Source organism: Centroberyx affinis, unplaced genomic scaffold (genome assembly GCF_046629955.1).
Source record: "Centroberyx affinis isolate AG114_WGS23_722 - 3 ecotype Tasmania unplaced genomic scaffold, CSIRO-AGI_Caff_v1 ptg001510l_1, whole genome shotgun sequence".
Lineage (NCBI taxonomy): Eukaryota > Metazoa > Chordata > Actinopteri > Beryciformes > Berycidae > Centroberyx > Centroberyx affinis.
Window position 1 is genome coordinate 68,343 of NW_027279974.1, and position 21,658 is coordinate 90,000.

Sequence of the window (21,658 nt, forward strand, 5' to 3'; positions counted from 1 at the left end):
TGGCGCACACAGCAAATTCGGTGCGTCATGACACGGCCAAGGGGGCGGAGCTGCGCGAGAGGCTACGATCCGTTCTAACAACGGCCTCGTTTCCTCGTCTCCTTGCCTTCTCTCCTTATCTATTCACCTGCCTATTTGTTGTCCTAAAGTTGTGCTATGAAATACACCACCGGTTTGATTTTGACAGAACTGGAAGGGATGAGGCACCCTCGTACTGTCATTCAGCGTTGAAAAAAAATGATTGGCCTTGTGGGTACCCTATAATTAAAGTTTTTTTTGTTTTGTTTTGTTTTTAAATTCAAACGTGATATCTTTGTCATCACCAGTCCAATTTTGACGAACCCTAGAGCGATTATGCATGTTGGCGCTGGGTTCTGGCGTTTAAAAGTTATAGTGATTGACTTGATGGGGGCGCTATAATTAAAGGGCAAAATGTGTGGAAGGCCATAACTGCTACACAATTTTAATGAAACTTGGTGGGTGATGTATCTTGTTACTGATTGGCCCAAGAGATGCCTGCATCATTTGTGGGGCATTAAGTGTTTCACTTCACGTGTTTCCTAAAAAAAAAAAAAAAACTTGTGTAAAACTTGTGTAAAACTTTTGTACAGGAAACACGTGTTTCCTGTACAAAACTTGTGTGAATCCAAGAAATTGATAAATTGCTCAGTATTTGATATTTTAATGTTATATATGCTGTAATTGCTGATTTCTAGATGAAATTGATTGCCATAGGAAGGAAGACAGTCAGAAATTTGCCAGATCATCTCATAATAACAGGACCGATGTAGCTCTTAGACCAAATCACATTGGTGAAAACAGAAACTGCCCCAACCCTAAATCAGATACCTTCTAAAAACACTGTGGGAGAATTGCCAGACAAGAGATCTTGTTGAGCCAGTTTTGTGGCCATTCAAGATGCTGCTGCATGATTAGCTGATCAGTGTGGGGTGAATTGACCCACTTTCAGGACAAGCTGAGCAACCAGTTGTGATGCAACTTTGAAAAAGTATCAACAACTAGTCTACAGTTGTCATTTTGGATACATTGCTACAGTGGGACAAAAACTCCAACAGAATTCAGACTGCAGCACACTGTTTGATCTGCAGGTTGCAGGAAATGACAGCACACTATTATGAAACACCCACAAAGAAGGAAGCTCCATGTTTTTAACAAAATGTCTTATTGCAAAGGATGTTTAATGTATTAATGTAGTTGCTAAAATCAATTGAGCATGGAGTTTTTAGATTATTTATTTCCATTGAAAATATAGTATGTAGCATGAGGGAAAGCTGTAAACAACAGCTGTCCCGTCCTTGTGATAAAACTGCACTGACAACACCACCTTTCATACTGAGGTCTTGTCAGGCTTAACAACTGTGGACAAGACAGCATTCCAGTTCAAAATATAGGATGAATGGCAGATTTACATAGTGGAAACTTATTTGCCACAGAAAAAGCTAAGAGGGTCAGCTGGCCACAGGAGGGAAAGTAAGTTATACAAAGTGATGGGCACACAAATATACAAACCAGAAAGCACACACTAAACAATAAAGCCAATAGCAGCAGCACAAACCAATACTACAATCATTCTCAGTGTTGGTTGTTAGTCCACATACCTCCAAACTGCAGTGGTGCAGCCACCTGGGAGATTAGGAGTGCTCTGTTGCCAACTGGATGTTGTGCGAATCCTAGGGCTTTTATAGGGGAAGTGGTTGCCAACAGGAAGATCCACCTTAACCTGGAGCTGATTGGACACTCAGTCTCCAGCAGACATTATTACACTGCCAGTCACAACACAAGTGTATTAACCCAGTTTGACTTGCCAAACTGTTTTGGTGTATTGGAACTTGTCAAGGCACACAACCAGATTTTTTGTTGAGCATCAACTTTGCTTTTTTTTTTTTCAATTTTTCAGGTGATCAGTGTTCTAGAAATCAGTTGAGAACTTTGATTTTCATGTTGATCTTTTAAAACTGCGTGTGATGGTCCAATGAATGGCTGAATCTGTTAAAAATATTGGTTTAAACCATCCCAAATAAATGTAAAACATTGCACTGAAATGTGCTTTCTATACTGATTGTTAAAAGTTGACTGGCATATTATCTGTTGCTGGACAGCACCTTTGGTTGTAAAGGGGGATTACTGCTCAATTGAATAATCTGCATACATCATCTCTAAATCAACATCTTGAATAACTCGCTCCCAAAGCTGGGAACCACAGAATCGAGTAGTGATGCCATATAGATATTTCCAACAGTGGAGCATTTACACTGATAGACATTTTATATTGTCCAAATGAAGTTTACAGGTTTATCATGGTGTTGCTAGTGGCTCTGACACTAAAAATGTAGCCTACCCTCATCCTCAGAAAATCACCTGGGAGGTTGTCAGTCACCTTTTTCAATTTTCCATTCTCTGCTCTATAAATCAGTACAAAATCATAGACCAGGTGTCAAGACTAGGACTGACATTGTCTGAACATTGAAATTCAGTGGTAAATGCCAATTGATTTAAAGAAATCTTTCTCTGTGCATCCAGTATTACTCTGTGAAAAAGTATCAACCATTAGAGGATAAATTAATTTTCATTTGTTACAGGGCTTTGTCTACATTGATGTTGTAAGCCTACTGTATCCAGGAAAATGCTTACATTTCTATTTTGATCTCAGAACAAAATGACTGTAATATTCCTATAATGTGTTGGTATTCAATGGGGAGTTTAAAGTGACCTTATTGTATTTTATGGTATTTATATTATTTCCAAAGGTATTCCTATGATATTCCTATAGGGACTTATTGCTGTGATGTTTATATAGTGTCCTTCTGTAATGTGATTTGTATAGATCCTTTGGAAAATATGAAATTCCTCTAGACCTGAAAAGTAGCTTGCAAAGCTGTTTACATTTTACCGGGATTCAAGATGCATGCCTTATCGACTGGTGCATGGCCACACACACACAGACACACGCACACGCGCGCGCACAGTTTGACACACTGACCTAATAGTGCATGCTCTTGGGGAAGAGTGGGGCATGAAACAACAAAATAACAACACACTGGTGCAGGTGAGCCTCCGTAAAGTCATTGCTTGTCTTGTAGAAAAAATCTCAACATGCCGCTGTGAAAATAGACCCATCTCTCACTTTAAATGGCTCATTACTGCGCGTATCATGAGGGTGTGAGATGCTGGCGAGCCTATCCATGTTTTCCTTCACTCACGTGTACGGCTGTGAGGCGGTGCGCGTCAAGCCGGAGCTAAAGCCGAGAGGAGAGCTTATTATTATGGGAGTTGCTCCTGCTGCCCTATATCAGCGACAGACAGCGTTTCGCCAGTCATCTGCAGCGATGGCTCGACCTGCGCGGTGTCTTCTTCTCCGCCGGCGGTGTGCAAACTGAAGGGGAATTAATGCTGTTTTCAAACCATTCAAGTAAGCAAGTATAGTTTTTCATGGACGTTTTTATCTGTATGAAAGATGACACGATATGTTTTTCACTTGTTAATTCACTGTAATGTGAAGATCATCTGAGAATGGACAATAGGCAGGTTAATGGTGGAGTGGTGTTGTGTTGAGACCGGTTGTGCAGGTATGCTCACACGGCCTCCAGATTCCTGTTTATCTGTTTTCTTTACCCAGCTCCACAGGTGATATGACAGAGGCTATTGCAAACTAAAGAATGGATAATGTAGCTGAAGTACTGGCTGTGCACAAAATCTTTTTGCTCTTACATCAACATTTTGAGTGTTTGCTGAGAAACTCATTGTCTGCTTTGTTTCAGAATGAAACGAGGAAGGATAAGCATCAAATCAAAGTGCCAGACATTCTCCAGCCATGAGGAGCGGGCCAAGAGACGCAAGAGCGGGGCTTCTGGTTTCACCCCGATTCCCGGCCACCCAGGTGGGTCGCTGGAGGACTGGGGCAACCTGCCGCACCACGTGGTCCTGCAGATCTTCCAGCACTTGTCCCTAGTGGACCGGGCCAGGGCCTCATCTGTGTGCCGGCGCTGGAACGACGTCTTTCACATCCCTGACCTGTGGCGGAGGTTCGAGTTTGAGCTCAATCAGCCGGCCACGTCTTACTTGCGCTCCACTCACCCTGACCTCATTCAGCAGATCATCAAGAAGCACGCCCAGCACCTGCAGTACGTCAGCTTCAAGGTAAAAGGGTGCCAGCCGTCCCTCTCTCTCTCTCTCTCTCTTTCTCTCTCTCTCTCTCTCTCTCTCTCTCTCACCCCTCGACCGACCCGTCCCGAGCCTCTAAGATGCAAAGCCCGCCCACAGTAGAGCTGTCGTGAAAACAATGTGTGACCTCCTTAATTCAGACCATCTGCTGCAGAAGTGATCATGACGTATCAGTTATCTTGGCATTAGTGGGTTTAACACATCAAGGCTGCGAGTGTCTCTGTGATGATTCTTACACCTCCTTCTTTCCATTCCTTTTTTTTTTTTCTCTCGCACTAAAATGGTAAACCATTGCTGGTAAATCAGGTGGACAGCTGCACAGAGTCTGCAGAGGCGGCTTGTGACATTCTCTCCCAGCTGGTGAACTGCACCATTAAGACCTTGGGGCTGATCTCAACAGCACGGCCCAGCTTCATGGACGTGTCTCAGGTAAGAGGGAATTACAGACAGCCTGTGCTCCATACGCACATCTGAACGCTTTCATCCTGTTCGTGATATGCATGAAAGGGTCGGATTAGTCACTGTATGTCACATGTATGTCATTTGAAAGTCATCCTGAAGATTGTAATTACATATAGCTCCAGCACCAGGCTAATGCCCTCTCTCTCCTCCATTCCCCATAGCAGGTTGTCATACCATGTTTTCAGTTTAGAAAAAGCATGCCTTATTTTGCACTTTGCAAGTATATGATCTGTTCTGATAAAAATAAAAACAATAAGACACATGATCTGCTCTGGTAACATTAGAATGCTTCTACTTGCGGTGAAACAACAGCGTTTCCCATATGCATAAGATAAGGATTCCAGGTTTAATCATTGCGTGTCTTTCCCCCCTCAGTCCCACTTTGCGTCGGCACTGACAGTGGTGTTCGTCAACTCCAAGTCCCTGTCCTCCATCAAGATTGACGACACGCCAGTGGACGACCCGTCCCTGAAGGTGCTGGTGGCCAACAACAGCGACACCCTGAAGCTGCTGAAGATGAGCAGCTGTCCCCACGTCTCCCCAGCAGGTTACTGTGCTTCATTGCTACTGTACAGTTCATACACATGAAATAGGTTTTCAACACTGCACAGAATATCGACAGTGAGCTAACTGTTGATTATTTACGTACGTTTTTAAAGAGGACCTTTTCACATGTGGTTTGGTCTGACCTTCTTTAAAAGGGAGCATTCTTCTGATGTGTCCCTCCTCTCCACAGGTATCCTGTGTGTGGCAGACCAGTGCCACGGACTCAGGGAGCTGGCGTTGAACTACCATCTGCTGAGTGATGAGCTCCTGCTTGCCCTCTCCTCTGAAAAGCACGTCCACCTGGAGCACCTGCGCATAGACGTGGTGAGCGAGAACCCCGGCCAGACGCACTTCCACTCCATCAAGAGGAACAGCTGGGAGGCCTTGGTCCGGCATTCGCCCAAGGTCAACATCGTCATGTACTTCTTCCTCTATGAGGAGGAGTTCGAGCCCTTCTTCCGCGAGGAGACCCCCGTCACCCACCTGTACTTCGGCCGGGCGGTCAGCAAAGCGATGCTGGGCCGCATCGGGCTGAACTGTCCCCGGCTGGTGGAGCTGGTGGTGTGCGCCAACGGCCTGGAGCCGCTGGACGAGGAGCTGATCCGCATAGCCGAACGCTGCAAGAGCTTGACGGCCATTGGGCTTGGCGAGTGCGAAGTGACCTGTAGCGGCTTTGTGGAGTTTGTGAAGATGTGCGGGGGTCGGCTGACTCAGCTGTCAATCATGGAAGAGGTGTTGATCCCGGACAGCAGCTACAACGTGGAGCAGATCCACAGCGAGGTGTCCAAGCACCTGGGCCGCATGTGGTTCCCTGATATGATGCCCACCTGGTAGACTGGCATGGAGTGAGAGCGGAGGGAGAGCTGAAGGCTGTTAGGGATGAACCTGCTTTCTATGGACAACTATGAGAATTCCAAGAAAGAAACTGTGACAGTGTGTGTCCACAAGTCCACAATTTACAGACTTCTGTTTAACTGGCTTAAAAGCTTCTTTTTGGACAATAAATAGGGGAAAGCCAGATTATATATTGTCAACATTTTTGACCAACATGTTAGAAGGGGGGGTCATTTCCAAAGCTGTGTCATTTGTCGTATTTCTCCCTGCTGTGAATTTGTTGTATGACTCATAATGTTCTGTGAGCTAATGATTTCTGTCAGGTTATCTTGTTTAATGTATGAGCATCAGCTTTCTTCCTATGCATATAGGTGCATACTGTGATGTGACATGCTGGTGAAGTGGATATTTTCAGTCTGATGGAACAGAGTTTGTGCGATGTCACCTTTACACGGTCACCATTTTTAACCTGATCTATCAACTCACAGTCACTGCAGCTTCTTATTTAAAGGATCTGTGTAGCTGCTTTTCATCAGTCAATCTGCTGTTTGCTCCTTTCAAAGAATTTGTAGGTCACACTACTCACTTAACTTCTCCCACAGTGAATCCAGCTTTTTTCAGGAAAATGCCCCCCTCTATCATCAATCTGTAATGTTCAGTGCATTCCAGGAGTTATTTTGTGGTTAAGTGTTGCAGTTTACCTTTTTGTTGTACCCACTTTACCCCAATCTGCCTCGTATATTTCTACTTCAGTTAGTGATTTTTTCCTACGTTTCCCAGAATGCATTTCGACAACCCCCAGAGAACTCGCCTGGACTTGTTTCAACCAGACGTTGGTTTTACTTTAAGTGGAAAGAGCAATAACGATAAACACTCAAAACACAACATGTCTTGTGGCTGCAATGCATTCTGGTCTATTGAGGCTATTGTTGGTGGAGAAATTGATCTCTCTGCCTCTTCTGATTTTTCCCTGTTTGATTGTTGAATGTAGGTGCAAAATGGTGAGTCTAGAAAGAAGTCTGACACCAAAACCTGACGTTTAGCGTTGATGTTTTAGACATTGTTCTCCTATTTAACTCCATTGTAGCTGCACTGGAAATATCTCCACTTGACGTCATGTTGTCAACAAAATGGGCCCAGGAATGCAAGGTACATCACCATAACTGTTTTTGACAGTGTTAAAGTGTTTAGGGTGGATTTTTAAAGTTATGCTGTTGCAGGTTGTTATCAGGCACCAGTCCAGAGTTCTGGTCCAGATTCATGCTCAAGCCTTTTTTTTATTTTTTACTTTTGTCACACGTGTTCATCTTGGGGTATTGCTGGCACAAATAGCAAAATAATCAAAATAACGGTTTCCAAACACTAAAGGTCTTTCTGTTACTCTATTTCAAATGGGGGCCTTACTGTTAAATATCTGATATTTAGGTTATGCTACTATTCTTTTATCACATGGAACAGTTGGGTTTTGTGCAAAAGAGTTACGGAATATTTTAAGTAGGCCCAGAGTATCCAATGCCACGTTGTGCCACATGATACATTGAAAATGATTGTAAAGGTTTGCCTTGTATTTGTTAATTTGTCAAAAATGAAACCAACCGTAGCACATAATGTTTACATACCTTTCATAATGTGCAACAGTGCTAGGCTGTAGCTCAATGCAAGGGTCTGGCTCAATGTAATAACTACTATTTGTTTTGCTCATGTTGTATTTAGTTCTCAATAAAAATTATGTTCAAAGTCAATTTTGCATTTTTCTTAACATTCATAATACAATCAAGCATGTTCTTAGTGGGCTGTTTGAGGGGATTTCAACACTGTCAATCTATTTTGAATGACTTTGTCCCATTTGACCTTTCTGCAGCTCCTCCTTTCCACACTAGAGGGCAGCATTGTTCTAAGTGGAGGCAGTGGGACGTTATATAAGCAGTGCTACTACTGTATAATGAAGTAAACCAATGATAACTCAGACATACCCTTTTACAAGTGGATTTGGCTGGTGCACACTCCATTTTCAGCTGTATAGGCAACAGACTTTGTAGCTGTAAAGCTCGTTCTTATGATTCTTCACGATTTTGTCTTCTTGTTTTATCTAGGTGATATAGCTATATCTTGAAAAGGAAGTGGGGCTTGGTATTTAAAAAAAAAAAAAATCAACAAAATGTCACTATTTTCATATTTATTGCCATGGAACATTTTACAGATACATAAAGATGACGAAATACACAAAATTACTCACAGGCCCAGCCTTTAAAAAACACAAAGTCTCCATTTTGTTCCCTGATACCATCATACATAACTGCCCTATATATCAACAAATGAACTGGAAATGCCATAACATGGTATGCCATGTGCAAACCACAAGTGCGTACAAGCCATGAAGACCAAGACGCAATGTGACTATTTGTGGTATCCATTGAGCAAGTTACATTCAGGTGTCTAGGTGAGGGGAATATTTTAAACAGACTAAGCATTTTGTTCTGGAAAAGTGCCACTTTTTGGAAGGGCAGGTAGCATGACTAATTGGGTTACCACTGTGCTCTCAAAACCCATCAGGAAAGTAACAGGCTTATGTGTTCGCTATGGCAGCTTGTTACGAGGGGAGTGAGAGGAGGGGGCCCGCTTTCTCATCGAGCAATTCATTACAAAATGAACTCATCACCCCAATTGATGATTTGTCACAAGACAGAGTGAAAGAATTTTCTGTTTGAAAACAGCTCCTCTCCCAGTTTGTACTTATGTAACCCCCCCCCCACACACACACACACACACACACACACACACAGACACACAAAATAAAATAAAATAAAAATATATATACACTGGGACATATCCAGATATGAGCCAGTTGAAAATCTTTACAGTCTCTACATTTTCCTGAATAAATAATCACCCTAGTGCAGCGCTGCTGTGTCTTTTTGCCCATCTAGATGCCAACGGGTTCCTGATTCTCAGAGCCGCAGTGGGCTTTGATAGCTCTCAGTGATGACGTTCAGTGTGATTTCAGCCTCGGTGATGTCAGAGGGGTCTGAAGACGGGGGAAAGATGTCCGTCGAGGTCTCCAGGGTGGGAGAGGGAGAGGCAGACCGCCCAGAGAGCCTGTCGTCCCCCGGGCTCCTGAAGCTCCTCCACTCCTTGATCCACCGCTCCCTAACGGAGGGGTCCAACCGGTCCAGATGCCTGGCTCGCACGAGCAGGGAGGGGGCGAGAGTGTTCCTCAGCACGTGGAACATGTACCTGGGGGAGAGAGTGTGGTGGTGGGAAAGTAGGCCAGTGAAAAATATGCGTCCCTTTGATGTAAATCAGAGCATTCTCAGCACACTAAATATCAGCTCTTTCAGAGGCATCAGCACCAGGAGGAAGACTGAGCCGCTGTGCAGTCATTCCTGACCTTCACAATTAACATTATTTAATTACAAGTCAGCCTGGACTAGTCTATGAACCACAGCAATCATCGCTTCACTGTTTCACTACGATCCATGATCTGCGCGTGTCAAATGCATCCTCCAATACACAGGGGCGTAGCTGGGAATTATGGGTCCTGTGCACAGGAGGTGCATATGGGGCACCCCTCCACTTTCCTCTCATCCCCACATCATCATTATTAGGTGACCAGGATGTAGCTGGGTGATTTTGTTCAGCGATTCTCTTAGTCACAACAACACAGTGTTACGAGCACTTTGGTGTTCACAGGTTGAGTTTTTAAAGTGAACGTAGTTTTACACACCTCAATCATCCACACCCCCACCCCACCCTCTACCAAACCTAGAAAGTGTTGGCACACGTGTTACATCTATGACAAACAAGAACAAGCTCGGATCTAGGACATAGGAAACAGTAGTCGGTCAGTAAGTGTTTTGAATCTTTGTTTCTGGGTTAGATTTGGACTTAGGCTGTTGTCAGGCTTTGTTGTGGCTGAGCACTTCCTGGTTTCACTCTCTGAGTTTCGATAGGTGGGTCAGCTGACGCGGGTCACACCCTCTATCTGTTGCTTTGTTGTGGAAATCTGAAAGGGGCGGGTTCAGCCCTGGTAACGAGCTGTGACTGGGCACAGCTGTGGCATTTCCTGGTATTTAAACACGTAAGACCTAATTGGGTAAAGACCTTCGAGTCTACCTGTGCGAGTCCACTGAGCAAGGACACAGATAAGCTACTCTTATTTACTCTCTTGGCCTGCCTTCTCACTCACCATGTGCTACCAATATATCCCTGTTATCCATAGGGCAAACCGGAAAAAAATGCATCAGTCATAAAAGACAGCGCAATCCTGAGAACCACTACTCTCTCAGAAAAGCCTCAGCTACTTCCTCCACTTTTTCCTTTGGCTTATGGAATTGTCAGTCTGCTGTAAATAAAACAGAATTTATCCAAGCACTTGCAAACCTATCTGACATTCAGGTACTAGCCCTGACCGAAACCTGGATCCGTCCAGAAAACACAGCCACACCAGCTGCACTTTCAGCTGACTCTACTTTCTTTCTTTACCGCAACACCCTCACGTTCCGTCGCAAATGGTCTCCTTCAGACGAAACCTCCAGTCCCTCACACTGGCTCAGTTCTCCAATGAGGTCTCGGCTACCATGCTCCCTCATAATGAGTTCTCCTCACTCCATGTCAGTGAGGCTACAGACACACTCTGCTCCTCGCTAGCCGCCTCTCTAAACAACCTCTGCCCACTCTCATCCAAATCTGCTTGTAAAACCCCCACTAGCCCATGGCTCACCGGTGTCATCAGAGAGCAACGGGCGGGGCTCAGAGCAGCCGAGAGAAAATGACGAAAATCCAGAGATCCCACTGACCTCACTGACTATCAAACTCTCCTATCTGCATTCTCCTCCCATTTAAAAAGTGCCAAGACCACTTATTATCAGGAGAAAATCAGCAGTGCCAAAGACGCTCGGAAATTATTTTCAGCTTTTAATTCACTCCTCAACCCTCCACCACCTCCACCCTCAACTTTGCTCACTGCTGACCTCTTTGCATCATTCTTTACTGATAAGGTTTCTACCACCAGTAATCAGTTCTCTGAGCCTGACCAACTCAGTATGCTGCCACCAGCTAACAGGGCCTCACTCATGTTATTTTCCCATCTCACCGAGGAGCAAGTCTCCAAACTTCTGCTTGACTCTCGTCCCACTACCTGTCCGTTGGACCCCATACCCTCCAACCTCCTGCAGGCCATTTCGCCCACACTTATCCCTGCAGTCACGAACATCATCAACTCCTCACTTACAACGGGTGTGTTCCCCACTGCTTTTAAGCAAGCCCGGGTTACCCCGCTGCTAAAGAAACCTACACTCAACCCATCTCAGGTTGAAAATTCCAGGCCGGTTTCACTCCTCACCTTCCTTTCCAAGACACTTGAGCATGCGGTCTTTAATCAAGTCTCTGAATTCCTTTCTGAGAACAACCTGTATGATCCTAACCAGTCTGGCTTAAAACGCGGACACTCTACCGAGACTGCGCTCTTGTCTGTAGTGGAAACACTGCGATCAGCTAGAGCTGCCGGTCAGTCCTGTTCTAATGTTGCTTGACCTAGCGGCTGCCTTTGACACGGTTAACCACCAAATCCTCCTCTCCACACTCGATGAGCTTGGCTTCTCAGGATCTGCTCTCCGCTGGTTTGAGTCCTACCTCTCAGGGAGATCCTTTCCTTTAGAGTGTCTTGGAGAGGCGAAGTGTTGAAATCTCACTGCTTGTCCACAGGGGTACCTCAAGGGTCAGTGCTTGGACCCCTTCTCTTTTCAATATACACCACCTCACTTGGTGCATTCATCCGCTCACATGGCTTCTCATACCACTCATATGCTGACGATACCCAGCTCCTCCTATCGTTCCCGCCAGACGACCCCACAGTCTCGGCACGGATATCGGCATGCCTCGCCGATATCTCGGCATGGATGAAGGAACGCCACCTTCAGCTTAACCTGTCAAAGACTGAGCTCCTTGTCATCCCAGCCAGTCCCTCTGGACAACAACAGATCAGTATCCAGCTCGAATCAGCTCAGCTCATTCCCACAAAGTCTGCCAGAAACTTGGGTGTCATGATGACCAACTAACCTTCAAGGAGCATTTGGCTTCTGTTGCTCGGTCATGCCGATTTGCCCAGTACAACATCAGGAAGATCAGACTCTACCTGTCTGAGCATGCAGCCCAACTCCTAGTACAGGCGCTTGTAATATCACGCCTTGACTACTGCAACTCCTTACTGGCAGGGCTCCCGGCATGTACATTCAAACCTCTGCAGATGATCCAGAACGCGGCGGCACGTCTGGTCTTCAACCAGTCCAAAAGAGCACATGCCGCTCCGCTGTTCATATCCCTCCACTGGCTCCCAGTTGCTGCCCGCATCAAGTTCAAGTCCTTGATACTCACCTACAAAGCAGCAACCAAAACGGCTCCGACCTACCTGAACTCCCTCATTCAGGTCTATGCTCCCTCCTGCTCACTACGCTCTGCCAAGGAGCGGCACCTGGTGCTGCCACCACAACAAGACCCTAAGTCTCTAGCCAGACTCTTCTCTTCTGTGGTTCCTCGGTGGTGGAACGAGTTACCAAACTCCATTCGATCCGCAGAGTCCCTCTCAATCTTTAAGAAAAGGCTAAAGACCCAGCTCTTTAGTGAACACCTTCTCACCTAATGAGAGTGTGTAACCAAACAAAAAAAAAAAAAATGTTTATCTGCCTCTATGCACTCTATGCACTCAATGCATTGCCTCGTAGCACTGCCTCGTAGCACCTGTGTCCTGTTGGACCAGAACTTAGCTTTATGGCACTTACTCTCGTTGTTCTCTCCTGACTAGAACCTTGCTTGTGTTCTATTAAAATCTCATGTGTACGTCGCTTTGGATAAAAGCGTCTGCCAAATGGGAAATTGTAATTGTAATTGTAAACATCTATGTCTGCCCATCCACAAACATGAACACACCTCCCCACATTCATTTACTGATCAATTATCAGAAACATCCCTAATTGAAATTATGGGTTTTGACAGCACTAATCAGCTGCCATAACCAAACTTTAACCAGTAGTCTCCTGTTCAAAATCAAATCAAAAGGACAATTTTGTTTCAGTCTACACATGAAAGACTTAGCCACATTTTATCCCTGCTTGTTCCAGTTAATCTCAGATATCACAAAACAACAGCTGCTATATTATAGTTTTCAGAAAGTTTTATTTGTTTGCAGTCCATGCATGATTGAGGTGTGTGAAACTATGTTGACTTTTAACACAGTGTTGTTGTAACTAAGAGAACTGCTGAACAAAATATTGAATTCATGCGTTGACTTGACCACTATAGCTAGAAAATCGGCAGCTACTTCCCAGTACGTGGATGCACGATGCACCAACCAAGCGCTGGCTCACACTTGTGTGACTTGTTAAGCCGTATTCCCCCGACTGTGGCGTCAGTGCCAGTATGTAATTATCAGGCTGATTGGGTTTACGGAGTGACAGACGCAGTATGGACACACTGATGGTACCTGGGCAGCAAAGCCAACACGGTGGTGATGATGCAGATAAGATAGAACATGGGGTCCGCCATCTGGCTCTGGAGGATCCAGTACGGGTTGGAGGGAGGGTTACAGGTAATGCAGATGGCGCTGTAGGCCAGGGTCACGATGAAGTACACCGCCACACTGCCCAGCATGATTACCCAGTGAACCACCGTCTGCCAGACAATTACACACAAGAGTAACACACATCACCACAATGTGACAAATCAGAAGCAATTACACTATATAGGAGACATGCTCATTCTCTGTTTTTTAATTTCATGGTATTCAAAATACAGAGAAGCAATGTAAACAATGTCAAAGATAAAGATTATTATACACTAATTTCTATATACTGTATAATTATATAGTACACTAAGTATCAAACTGAAGCTCTATTTACTGACCAGAGTTTTGGATCACTAAATGTACATTATGAATTCTAGAAATCGATATTCCATCGGTCCAGCACTCACCCAGGTTTTGATCTCGATAGACAGATGCAGGAGGATGGTAAATAACGAAACTGTGTTCAAAGGAGTTCCAAAGGTAAAAACATCAATGTCTGAATCTTGGTAAGCCTGAAAGAAGAAAGTGAGTCATACTCAGAAAGCAGTCGACCAATAAAATAAGTGGTAACTAAAGAGTAAGTAAGTAGGATGCACCATTATAGATGCACCATTGTACAGTGTATAATCAAAGATGAAGTATTACAATTTTTCCCTTACCCAGTATGGAATAAAGAAGCACACCAGACTTTGATAGAAGGCATCCAGCATGGCAATCCAGAATGTTGAAAACTTATATTCCTAAACACACACACACACACACACCCAGACACAGGACACACACAGCTAAAAATTAATCAACTTAATTTCTAAAGTATTCTGTACGTTTTATCCAAGACATAACTCAATAATACTAATAGACTTGTAGACTAGATTTTATCAAGCTACCAAGCAAACGGGCTAAGAATAAAGACTCTGCTGTGTGAGACCGTCACTGACCCCTGCTCCCTGCCCAGTCCTGTACAGTGCAGGAAGACCCAGCAGCATCTCTGCGGACACATCTTTGTCCATTATCCCGAACATGACGGGCGGGGCGGAGGTAAAGAAGAGGTTGAAGAAAATCAGTAGCCAGTAGTCTATCATGGTGGTGCCAGAGAAGCCGCAGAAGAACTGATACCAGAACAGCAGGTTCACGTAGGCCTGGGAACAGGTGAAACACAGAGACAGGTGAACAAAGTCGAACTGTGGATGACATTGAGAGAAAACCATGAAAAATGTTAATTTACAGAGTACATAGCTCTTTAAAATGCAGATACAAGACTCACCACATTCTTGTAGAAGAAGTAAATGATCATGTTTGCTAGTCTAGTGTAGCACCAGTGTCCATGAACCAGCAGAAGCTTTTTCAGGTGTTTGAAGCGGGATATGGCAAAGTCACTTGCCATGACCGCCTGCAGATGACAAATATAAGTCATGATGTATTTTGATCAGTAAGCACAGAAGACAGGGAGAACATCTTTGAAGCAAAAGACAACAATCCTGACCTGCATCCCCTCCTGACCGGATATCCCAATGCCGACATCAGCCGCTTGGATCATGTTGACATCATTAGCACCATCACCTGAAATCAGTGTGTGAGTGAATATCAGCTTAATCACAGATACAGTGCCTTGAAAATGTTTTCAGACCCCTTGACTTGAGTTATTCCAAAATGCATTTATTGGGGATTTTTAGTCTGTATATTTCCTATATATATATTTTTTTTTTTACATTTTCACTCTATATGTTCTATATTTTATACACCACATTTTCTCAAGAAGAACTGGACTCTAATGTCATCCATGAATTAATCATAGATGCTGTGCTCCCATGCTGCACCCACATTGTGCTTAAGTATTCTGATAGAGAGTCCACCGTGCACACCATATAGGCTACACCCTAAAATCCCATGAAATCCCATGAAAATCGAGTACAGGGACCTACAGGACAGGACCTAGTCTCAGCTTTGTTAGCACGAAAGACAAATTAAAAAAAAAAAAGTTTGAAAGGAAAACATTGTATATTATAAGACATGTTGAGCAAATTATGCCCAAGAAAAGCAAATACTTATTTCTTTTTTATTCCAATTTTATACTTTAGTATAATTTTTTCCAATTCTGTTTTCACTTTGATAGAGTACAGTGCTTTGCAATGAACTCAGAATAGAAATCCCAAATAAATGCATTTTGAAATAACTTAATAGCTCAAGAACATGTGCAAAAAGTGAAGGGGTCTGAAGACTTTTGCAATGCACTGTGTAATCCCTAGGCTAAGAGCGCCACGTCTCCATCTGACAACATTTCCTGGAGTTTCTTACCAACGGCGAGGGTCATGACCTTGAGTTTCTCCCTGATGACCTTGACCACGGTGCTCTTCTGCAGGGGCGTGACTCTGCAGCAGAGCACCGAGCGGCAGCGCTGGGCCAGGTCCACGAAGCGGTCCCGCAGGTCCGACTCCAGAGCCATGGCCAGCGTGCGTCCGTCGATCACCAGGGCGATGGTGGGGGCCGGCGGGTCATCCCTGTACCGCCTCACCTCCTCCAGAGCGCAGTCCAGGATGGATGCACACATGAGCTGCAAAACACCAAAACACCAAAACACCAAAACACCGTCCGTTTATTTGAGTGGTTTCTCTGTGGTTCTCACTTATATGAGGCTTTACAAGAGAGTGTCGCACTCTGTTAATCTTAGTTTGATTTGAACACTTGCAAAAAGTCTCCATCTTAACAAGTCATTTTGTCTGTTACTGAGTCCTAAAATCTTAATTTTCTTAAAATACGTGAAAAAATCGGCCAGCGTGGTTAGATCATTTCACTTCTTTCCAATACAAATCAACTTGTTTCAAGATTTTTGTAGAATCAAGTGTCATTTTCTTGATAGTAGAGCAGTGATCTGCCTTCTGACTTGTTCCAACATACTGACACTGATTTCTAGAAAATTCCTGAAACAACTGAAACTACATTAGAAACAAGTGGAGTTATCTCACCTCACTGGCAGAATTGTTCTCTTGGTTTAAGAAAAATAAGATCTGAAGACTAAATATGAGACAAAATAACTTGTTAAGATGGACTTTTTTTTTTTGGAGTGAAGGGTTTCATTCAAAGATTTCCTACCTGAAATTCATCAGGCAATATTTGAAAAACATAAATTATTCTCTCCTCATAAAATTAACTATTTAAGCAAATGTCTTAAGATAACTCCTAACGTCAATATGCCAGCAGGGGCGAGTAGAGCGCGTACCATAAAGCTCAGTCCTTCCCACAGCGACCTGGGTTCGAGTCTGGCCTGTGGTCATTTGCTGCATGTCCTCCCCTCTCTCTCCCATACCTTCCTGTCTGTCTCTCACATTGTCTCTATCAATAAAGCATAAGATGCCTAAAATAAATTAAAAAAAAAAAAAAAGTTTCATGCCAGTATGGAAGGGTGGGTGTCATTTCTTATATATATATATCTCAGTTTGGAGCAAAATGATTCATTTAATCCCTTCATTTGCACACAAAGTAATCAGTGCTGACCAAAGGAAAATGCAAATTAATGATGCATGTGTGAAGATTGTCATGTGACATGTCAGTGTGATTAACAAACAAAGCAAATGAAACGCACTATCAGGAAAAGTAATAACATATCCGAGATACTGATATGGTCAAAGAAATATGCTTGAGAAAAAAAGCACCCCACTGTGCAAGATGGAATAGAGATTATGGCATTAGCGCTGATAAAAGAAACTGTTAGCAAAAGCGCTACGCTGCTGTTGAGTCATGTCCAAGATGTCCGACTGCAAGCAATTACCAGGCTCTGGTTCCATCAGATTCATCATTTCTGCCTGTGAATGACTAGAGCCTCTTAGCCTAAGGGAAATCTGACGTGCCGAAAAAAAAAATTGGGTCACACCCTGTTTTTATTTCATCTATCTATTGCTGGCTGGATTTCATTAGGTGTGGTAGGCAGGGTGATGTAGGAGTGCTTCCCTCAGGATGCCGATGGTCATTGTGTTATGGCGGTACAAATTGTTCATTACCAAAAATGCCTCCACTCTTGTTCATGAGAGAAGGGGTATTTCCTGCGAGGGTTGAATATTGGACCTTTAATTAGATATGAAAGCATTAGATATTGTATTGGGGGTAACTCGCTCCATTCATCACCAATGTCCGGTCCCATCTGAGAGGAGCGGGGCAGGCCCTTTGTTCCGGAAAGCTCCCCATGCATCCGTTAGAGAGGCGAGGAGCTGAGAGGTAATTTCAGTCTATTTGAGGCCAGGGATGATTAGACATGCCAGGTTGTTATAAAGGGTTCATTCCTTCGCTGAGTGCCACAGGATCTTTAATGACCACAGAGAACCAGGGCCCACATCCCATCCCCTGTCTTTCTCACATGGAAATGTGAGGATTTGACCTTTAGCTAAAATGTAAAAGTGGTCAAAAAGCTTTGGCCACTTAAATCGGAGGGAGACAATGACACAGTTAAATGTCTCTTGAACTTAGGCTCTTGGAGAAGACATGGCTAAACGGAAGGATTATCAAAGACTGCAACGGCCGTCTGAAACAAACTGTATGTGAGGAAATGTGAGTTGTTTCTCGTGTTATTCTATTTAAAGGCCCAGTCTTCAACCACAGTTTGGGGAGCCTGTTAAACTACTGTTGTATGTTTGTAGTATGTTTGTAGTATGTTTACTTTTTGATTCATTAGTTTGACATCTTTTTTCACTCTCAAATTGATTGGCTTAAATATTGATGCAGTCAAGCAGTGTCCAAATATGAATTTTAATGTATTTTGAAGCAGTAAATAGTTTAACATTGTATTGTTTGTAAACACTGGAACAAAATGGACCTGTAATTTAAGTTGTGGTTGGATTGGAGAGTTGGAAAGCGATGATTTTGCGTTTACAGAACCATTATATTATACAAAAAAATGGATTGACACCTTTATTTGTTGGTCTAAAGCTGAAAGCAGACAAAAATGTCAATAATTGAATTCAAATTTCATATAATTATTGTGTAAGAAATGTGTCATAGATGCACTGCCATTTATCATCCAGTTGACACTGAACAGTAAAGAAAAGCAAAACTGAGCCAACTCGGCAGCCTTCAGCGAGACAGACAGCGTCCTCCTTACCTTGTTCTTGGAGCTCATGTTAATCACCAGGTCTCCCTCATCCAACAGCCTGCAGGCATAGGCGATGTTGACAGCTGTCTCCGTCTTGTCACCAGTCAGCACCCACACCTGGATCCCTGCCTCCCGCAGCGCCACAATGGTGTCAGGGACGCTCTCCTGCAGACGGTCCTCGATGCCCGTGGCCCCTAGGGGACAAATATGCAAGGTTAGACGTCAGCTGACCTGAATCCACAGCCAGAGCATATCACACATCTCTCTGCTTTTTTTAAGTGTGTATTTTTGAGCGGAGACTTCCTCGTGTGTGTGTGTGTGTGTGTGTGTGTGTTTGTGGCTGACACGTGTTACCTAACAGGGTGAGGTCTGTCTCGAGGTACGCAGCAGAGTCCATGATGAGCTCCTCTCTGTTGTCTATAGCAGCCAGAGCTTTCTGTCTGCTGGCTGACCAGTCTTTATACGCCCTCTCACTCAGCACCTGCAGCACACAGCAGAGAGAGGAGAGACATGAAAAGAAGCTCCTGTGCTAAAAAAAATTGCATTCTGATGAATATTAATATATCTGAATATGCACCTTCTTTGTAAAGCAAAGGGTTCGCAGCCCCTCCTTTGCATACCGGTCGAGGTGTTTCTGAGTGTCTGCTGCAATACTCTTCTGGTTCCCACTGAGTTGCTCTGGAAATATTATCACAACATACAATTTCACTTTGCCAGGCTTTTAAATTATGGCCATGAGTAATAACTGTATAATAAATGTATTATAACAAATACTTTTACCTGCACATACCTGCATAGGGTGTGCCAAGTAGCTCCATGATAGCATAGTCGGCACCTTTAGTGTAGAGCACGAGTTCTCTGGTGATCGGGTGTCGCACCAAAACAGACATCCTCTTCCTGTGGGAGTCAAAAGTCAAGGTGTCTAGCACCTCAAACAGCAGCTCCTCCCCACCTGGGAGCCTCACAGTCACACTGCCGGGGGTCCTGGCCAGCAGAGTGAAGCCATACGCCTTGGCTGCGTACACCAAGGCTGCCTCGTCCGGGCTCTCCGCCTCATAGCGCAGCTTATCCGAGGTCACTGCCGGCTTGCTGCTCTGGGACTCAGTATGGAGCGCAGCTTTTGTTGTGTTGAGGCCTCCAGACTCATCCGTTTTTGCAGAAGCATTATAACAGTCCTCCTCTATAACTGAGCTCTCAGACAAAGAGCGGCTCCTCCTGGACATGGGCTGCCAGGAGGCAATGGTTTGGCGAAGGGATCCAACCTTTCTGGCCAAGTAGGATAAGGTGTCTAAAGGGTTGTTTGACTGACAGGAGCGTGGATATTCACTCATCTTGAAGAAGACAAAACAAAACAGGAATTACTATGGTATGCACTGTTTTAAGGTTGTTGTTTTTATTTGTTCATTTGGCCCATAAGTTCCATTTTGAGAGCTTCTCTAATGTTTCAGCAAAACCACTTAAAAAAAACCTTGTGGTCCACCTCCGCAAATGGCAGGATGTTCACACGCGGCTAAAAGGAAAAAACTGCTCTTTTTGTGCTTTAACCTTCAATTACAAACTCAAGGGAGAACGCACCACTTTCTCCCATCCGGCAGAAGTCAGAACAGCACAGTCAAGAACAACGGGTAATCAAATTAATAAGGGCAACCCTGATTCCCCCTGCGAATCTCCCCTCACTGTGTGGTTAATTTAGAGAAGAGACAAAGCCATTTCATCTGGGGCTTTAAAGAGCAATTATGGAAATTAGTACTGACCACTGATGAAAGAAGAGAAACTTTTAGCTAACAATTCCAGCAAGCATGTGAAATTCGACTAAATATGAGAGGTTGATGAGGAGAATGCCAGTTTCATTGTGGCGGCTGCTGCTGAAACTGTGGATTTCTCTGCAGTCTTACAGACAGATTGGTGGACAACAAGTTTGTAGACCCTATACATTCAAATCATAAAATAATGAATAAGGAAATCAATAGTTCCTCCACAATGTTTTCTAGGTGAAAGGTTTACAATGGTTTTGCAAGCTTGTGGATATCAATATATAGGCCTTTGGATAAGGCGGGAGGGAGGTAAGGAGGGAGTTTCAAGGAGACAAATCCTCCATCCATCCTTGCATTCTCCCTCACTACGCCCTCCATCTCCATCTCTACTTCCCTTCCAGAGTCACAGTAAGCAGAGCGCTCACCCTCTGTCTCTGAGCTGTTGCCGTGGAAACCACCACCGTGTTGCAAATGGCGAGAGACAGAAAAAAGTCCAGGTAGGGATCTATCTTCCGGCTGCTGCTGCTGTTCTCCGTCCGTCTAATCTGCTGAAGCAGCTTCCTGTCTGGAACCACCTCGGCTTCCTGTTGGCGTGAGGTTCATCAGTTCGTTAATTAATAGCTACTGTTCACACACTGTGAAATTCATCCTTCCTTCCTCACCCCCTACTTTGAGCAATCACTGATCTGACGTGACAGGATTGGACAAATATTTATCAGCTGTTACCCTTTTCATATATTTTTGTTTTTCTCTGAAGGAAAGAAGGAAGGAAAGAGGTATTTATTCATATAGTAGTGGAGCAATAAGAGAGCCTCTTCAATAACATCATGTTAAGATATTCTGTAATGTTAGTGGCACAGTGTAAGTAAGATTGAAGACTGGCTCCGTGCTGAGCATCAGGACCAAGAGCCTGTTGGAACACACACAAGAGTTTTACTGTCTCAGCTTGCTTCTCCTTCACAGCAACTGGCCTGTGCTCTTTGCCCTGTGGGCAAAAATAGAAACGGAGCTACTGTACTGTGTATCAAGACCATGATGACTAATCTATAGTGCACGTTTACAGTTTATGTGATATCAGTAGTCCATGCTTAATGTAGCCCAGCATGACCATATGTTCCTTCACAGACACAGGGGCAGCTTTGAGCCAAAATGGTTGTGCTCATCACTGACACCTAGCAGCTTGGCCATCTGCAATGGGGACTGGGACCATGAGGCCTTGTGTCACTGGAGTGGGTGAGATTT

General features: G+C 44.1%; 2 protein-coding genes across 2 annotated transcripts in view; one reads left to right on the top strand and one right to left on the bottom strand.

Moving 5' to 3' along the window:
* The first annotated feature begins 3,780 nt into the window (after positions 1-3,780).
* fbxl3l (F-box and leucine-rich repeat protein 3, like) lies at positions 3,781-6,024 on the top strand. Its single transcript, XM_071527251.1, has 4 exons — positions 3,781-4,158; positions 4,489-4,611; positions 5,020-5,191; positions 5,381-6,024. Exons 1-4 carry the CDS (start codon positions 3,781-3,783, stop codon positions 6,022-6,024), a joined length of 1,317 nt encoding a protein of 438 aa, XP_071383352.1.
* Positions 6,025-8,209: 2,185 nt separating this feature from the next.
* atp10b (ATPase phospholipid transporting 10B) overlaps positions 8,210-21,658 on the bottom strand; it is a 21,743-nt gene continuing 8,294 nt past the window's right edge. The window contains exons 9-21 of the mRNA XM_071527237.1: positions 20,842-21,000; positions 19,453-19,993; positions 19,240-19,340; positions 19,017-19,143; positions 18,672-18,856; positions 15,878-16,133; positions 15,066-15,142; positions 14,847-14,972; positions 14,521-14,721; positions 14,242-14,322; positions 13,990-14,094; positions 13,502-13,689; positions 8,210-9,258 (exon numbers count right to left, since the gene is read on the bottom strand). Of these exons, the coding sequence (XP_071383338.1) occupies positions 8,973-9,258; positions 13,502-13,689; positions 13,990-14,094; positions 14,242-14,322; positions 14,521-14,721; positions 14,847-14,972; positions 15,066-15,142; positions 15,878-16,133; positions 18,672-18,856; positions 19,017-19,143; positions 19,240-19,340; positions 19,453-19,993; positions 20,842-21,000 (2,433 nt within the window). The 3' untranslated portion in view covers positions 8,210-8,972. The remainder of the gene's footprint in view (positions 9,259-13,501; positions 13,690-13,989; positions 14,095-14,241; positions 14,323-14,520; positions 14,722-14,846; positions 14,973-15,065; positions 15,143-15,877; positions 16,134-18,671; positions 18,857-19,016; positions 19,144-19,239; positions 19,341-19,452; positions 19,994-20,841; positions 21,001-21,658) is intronic.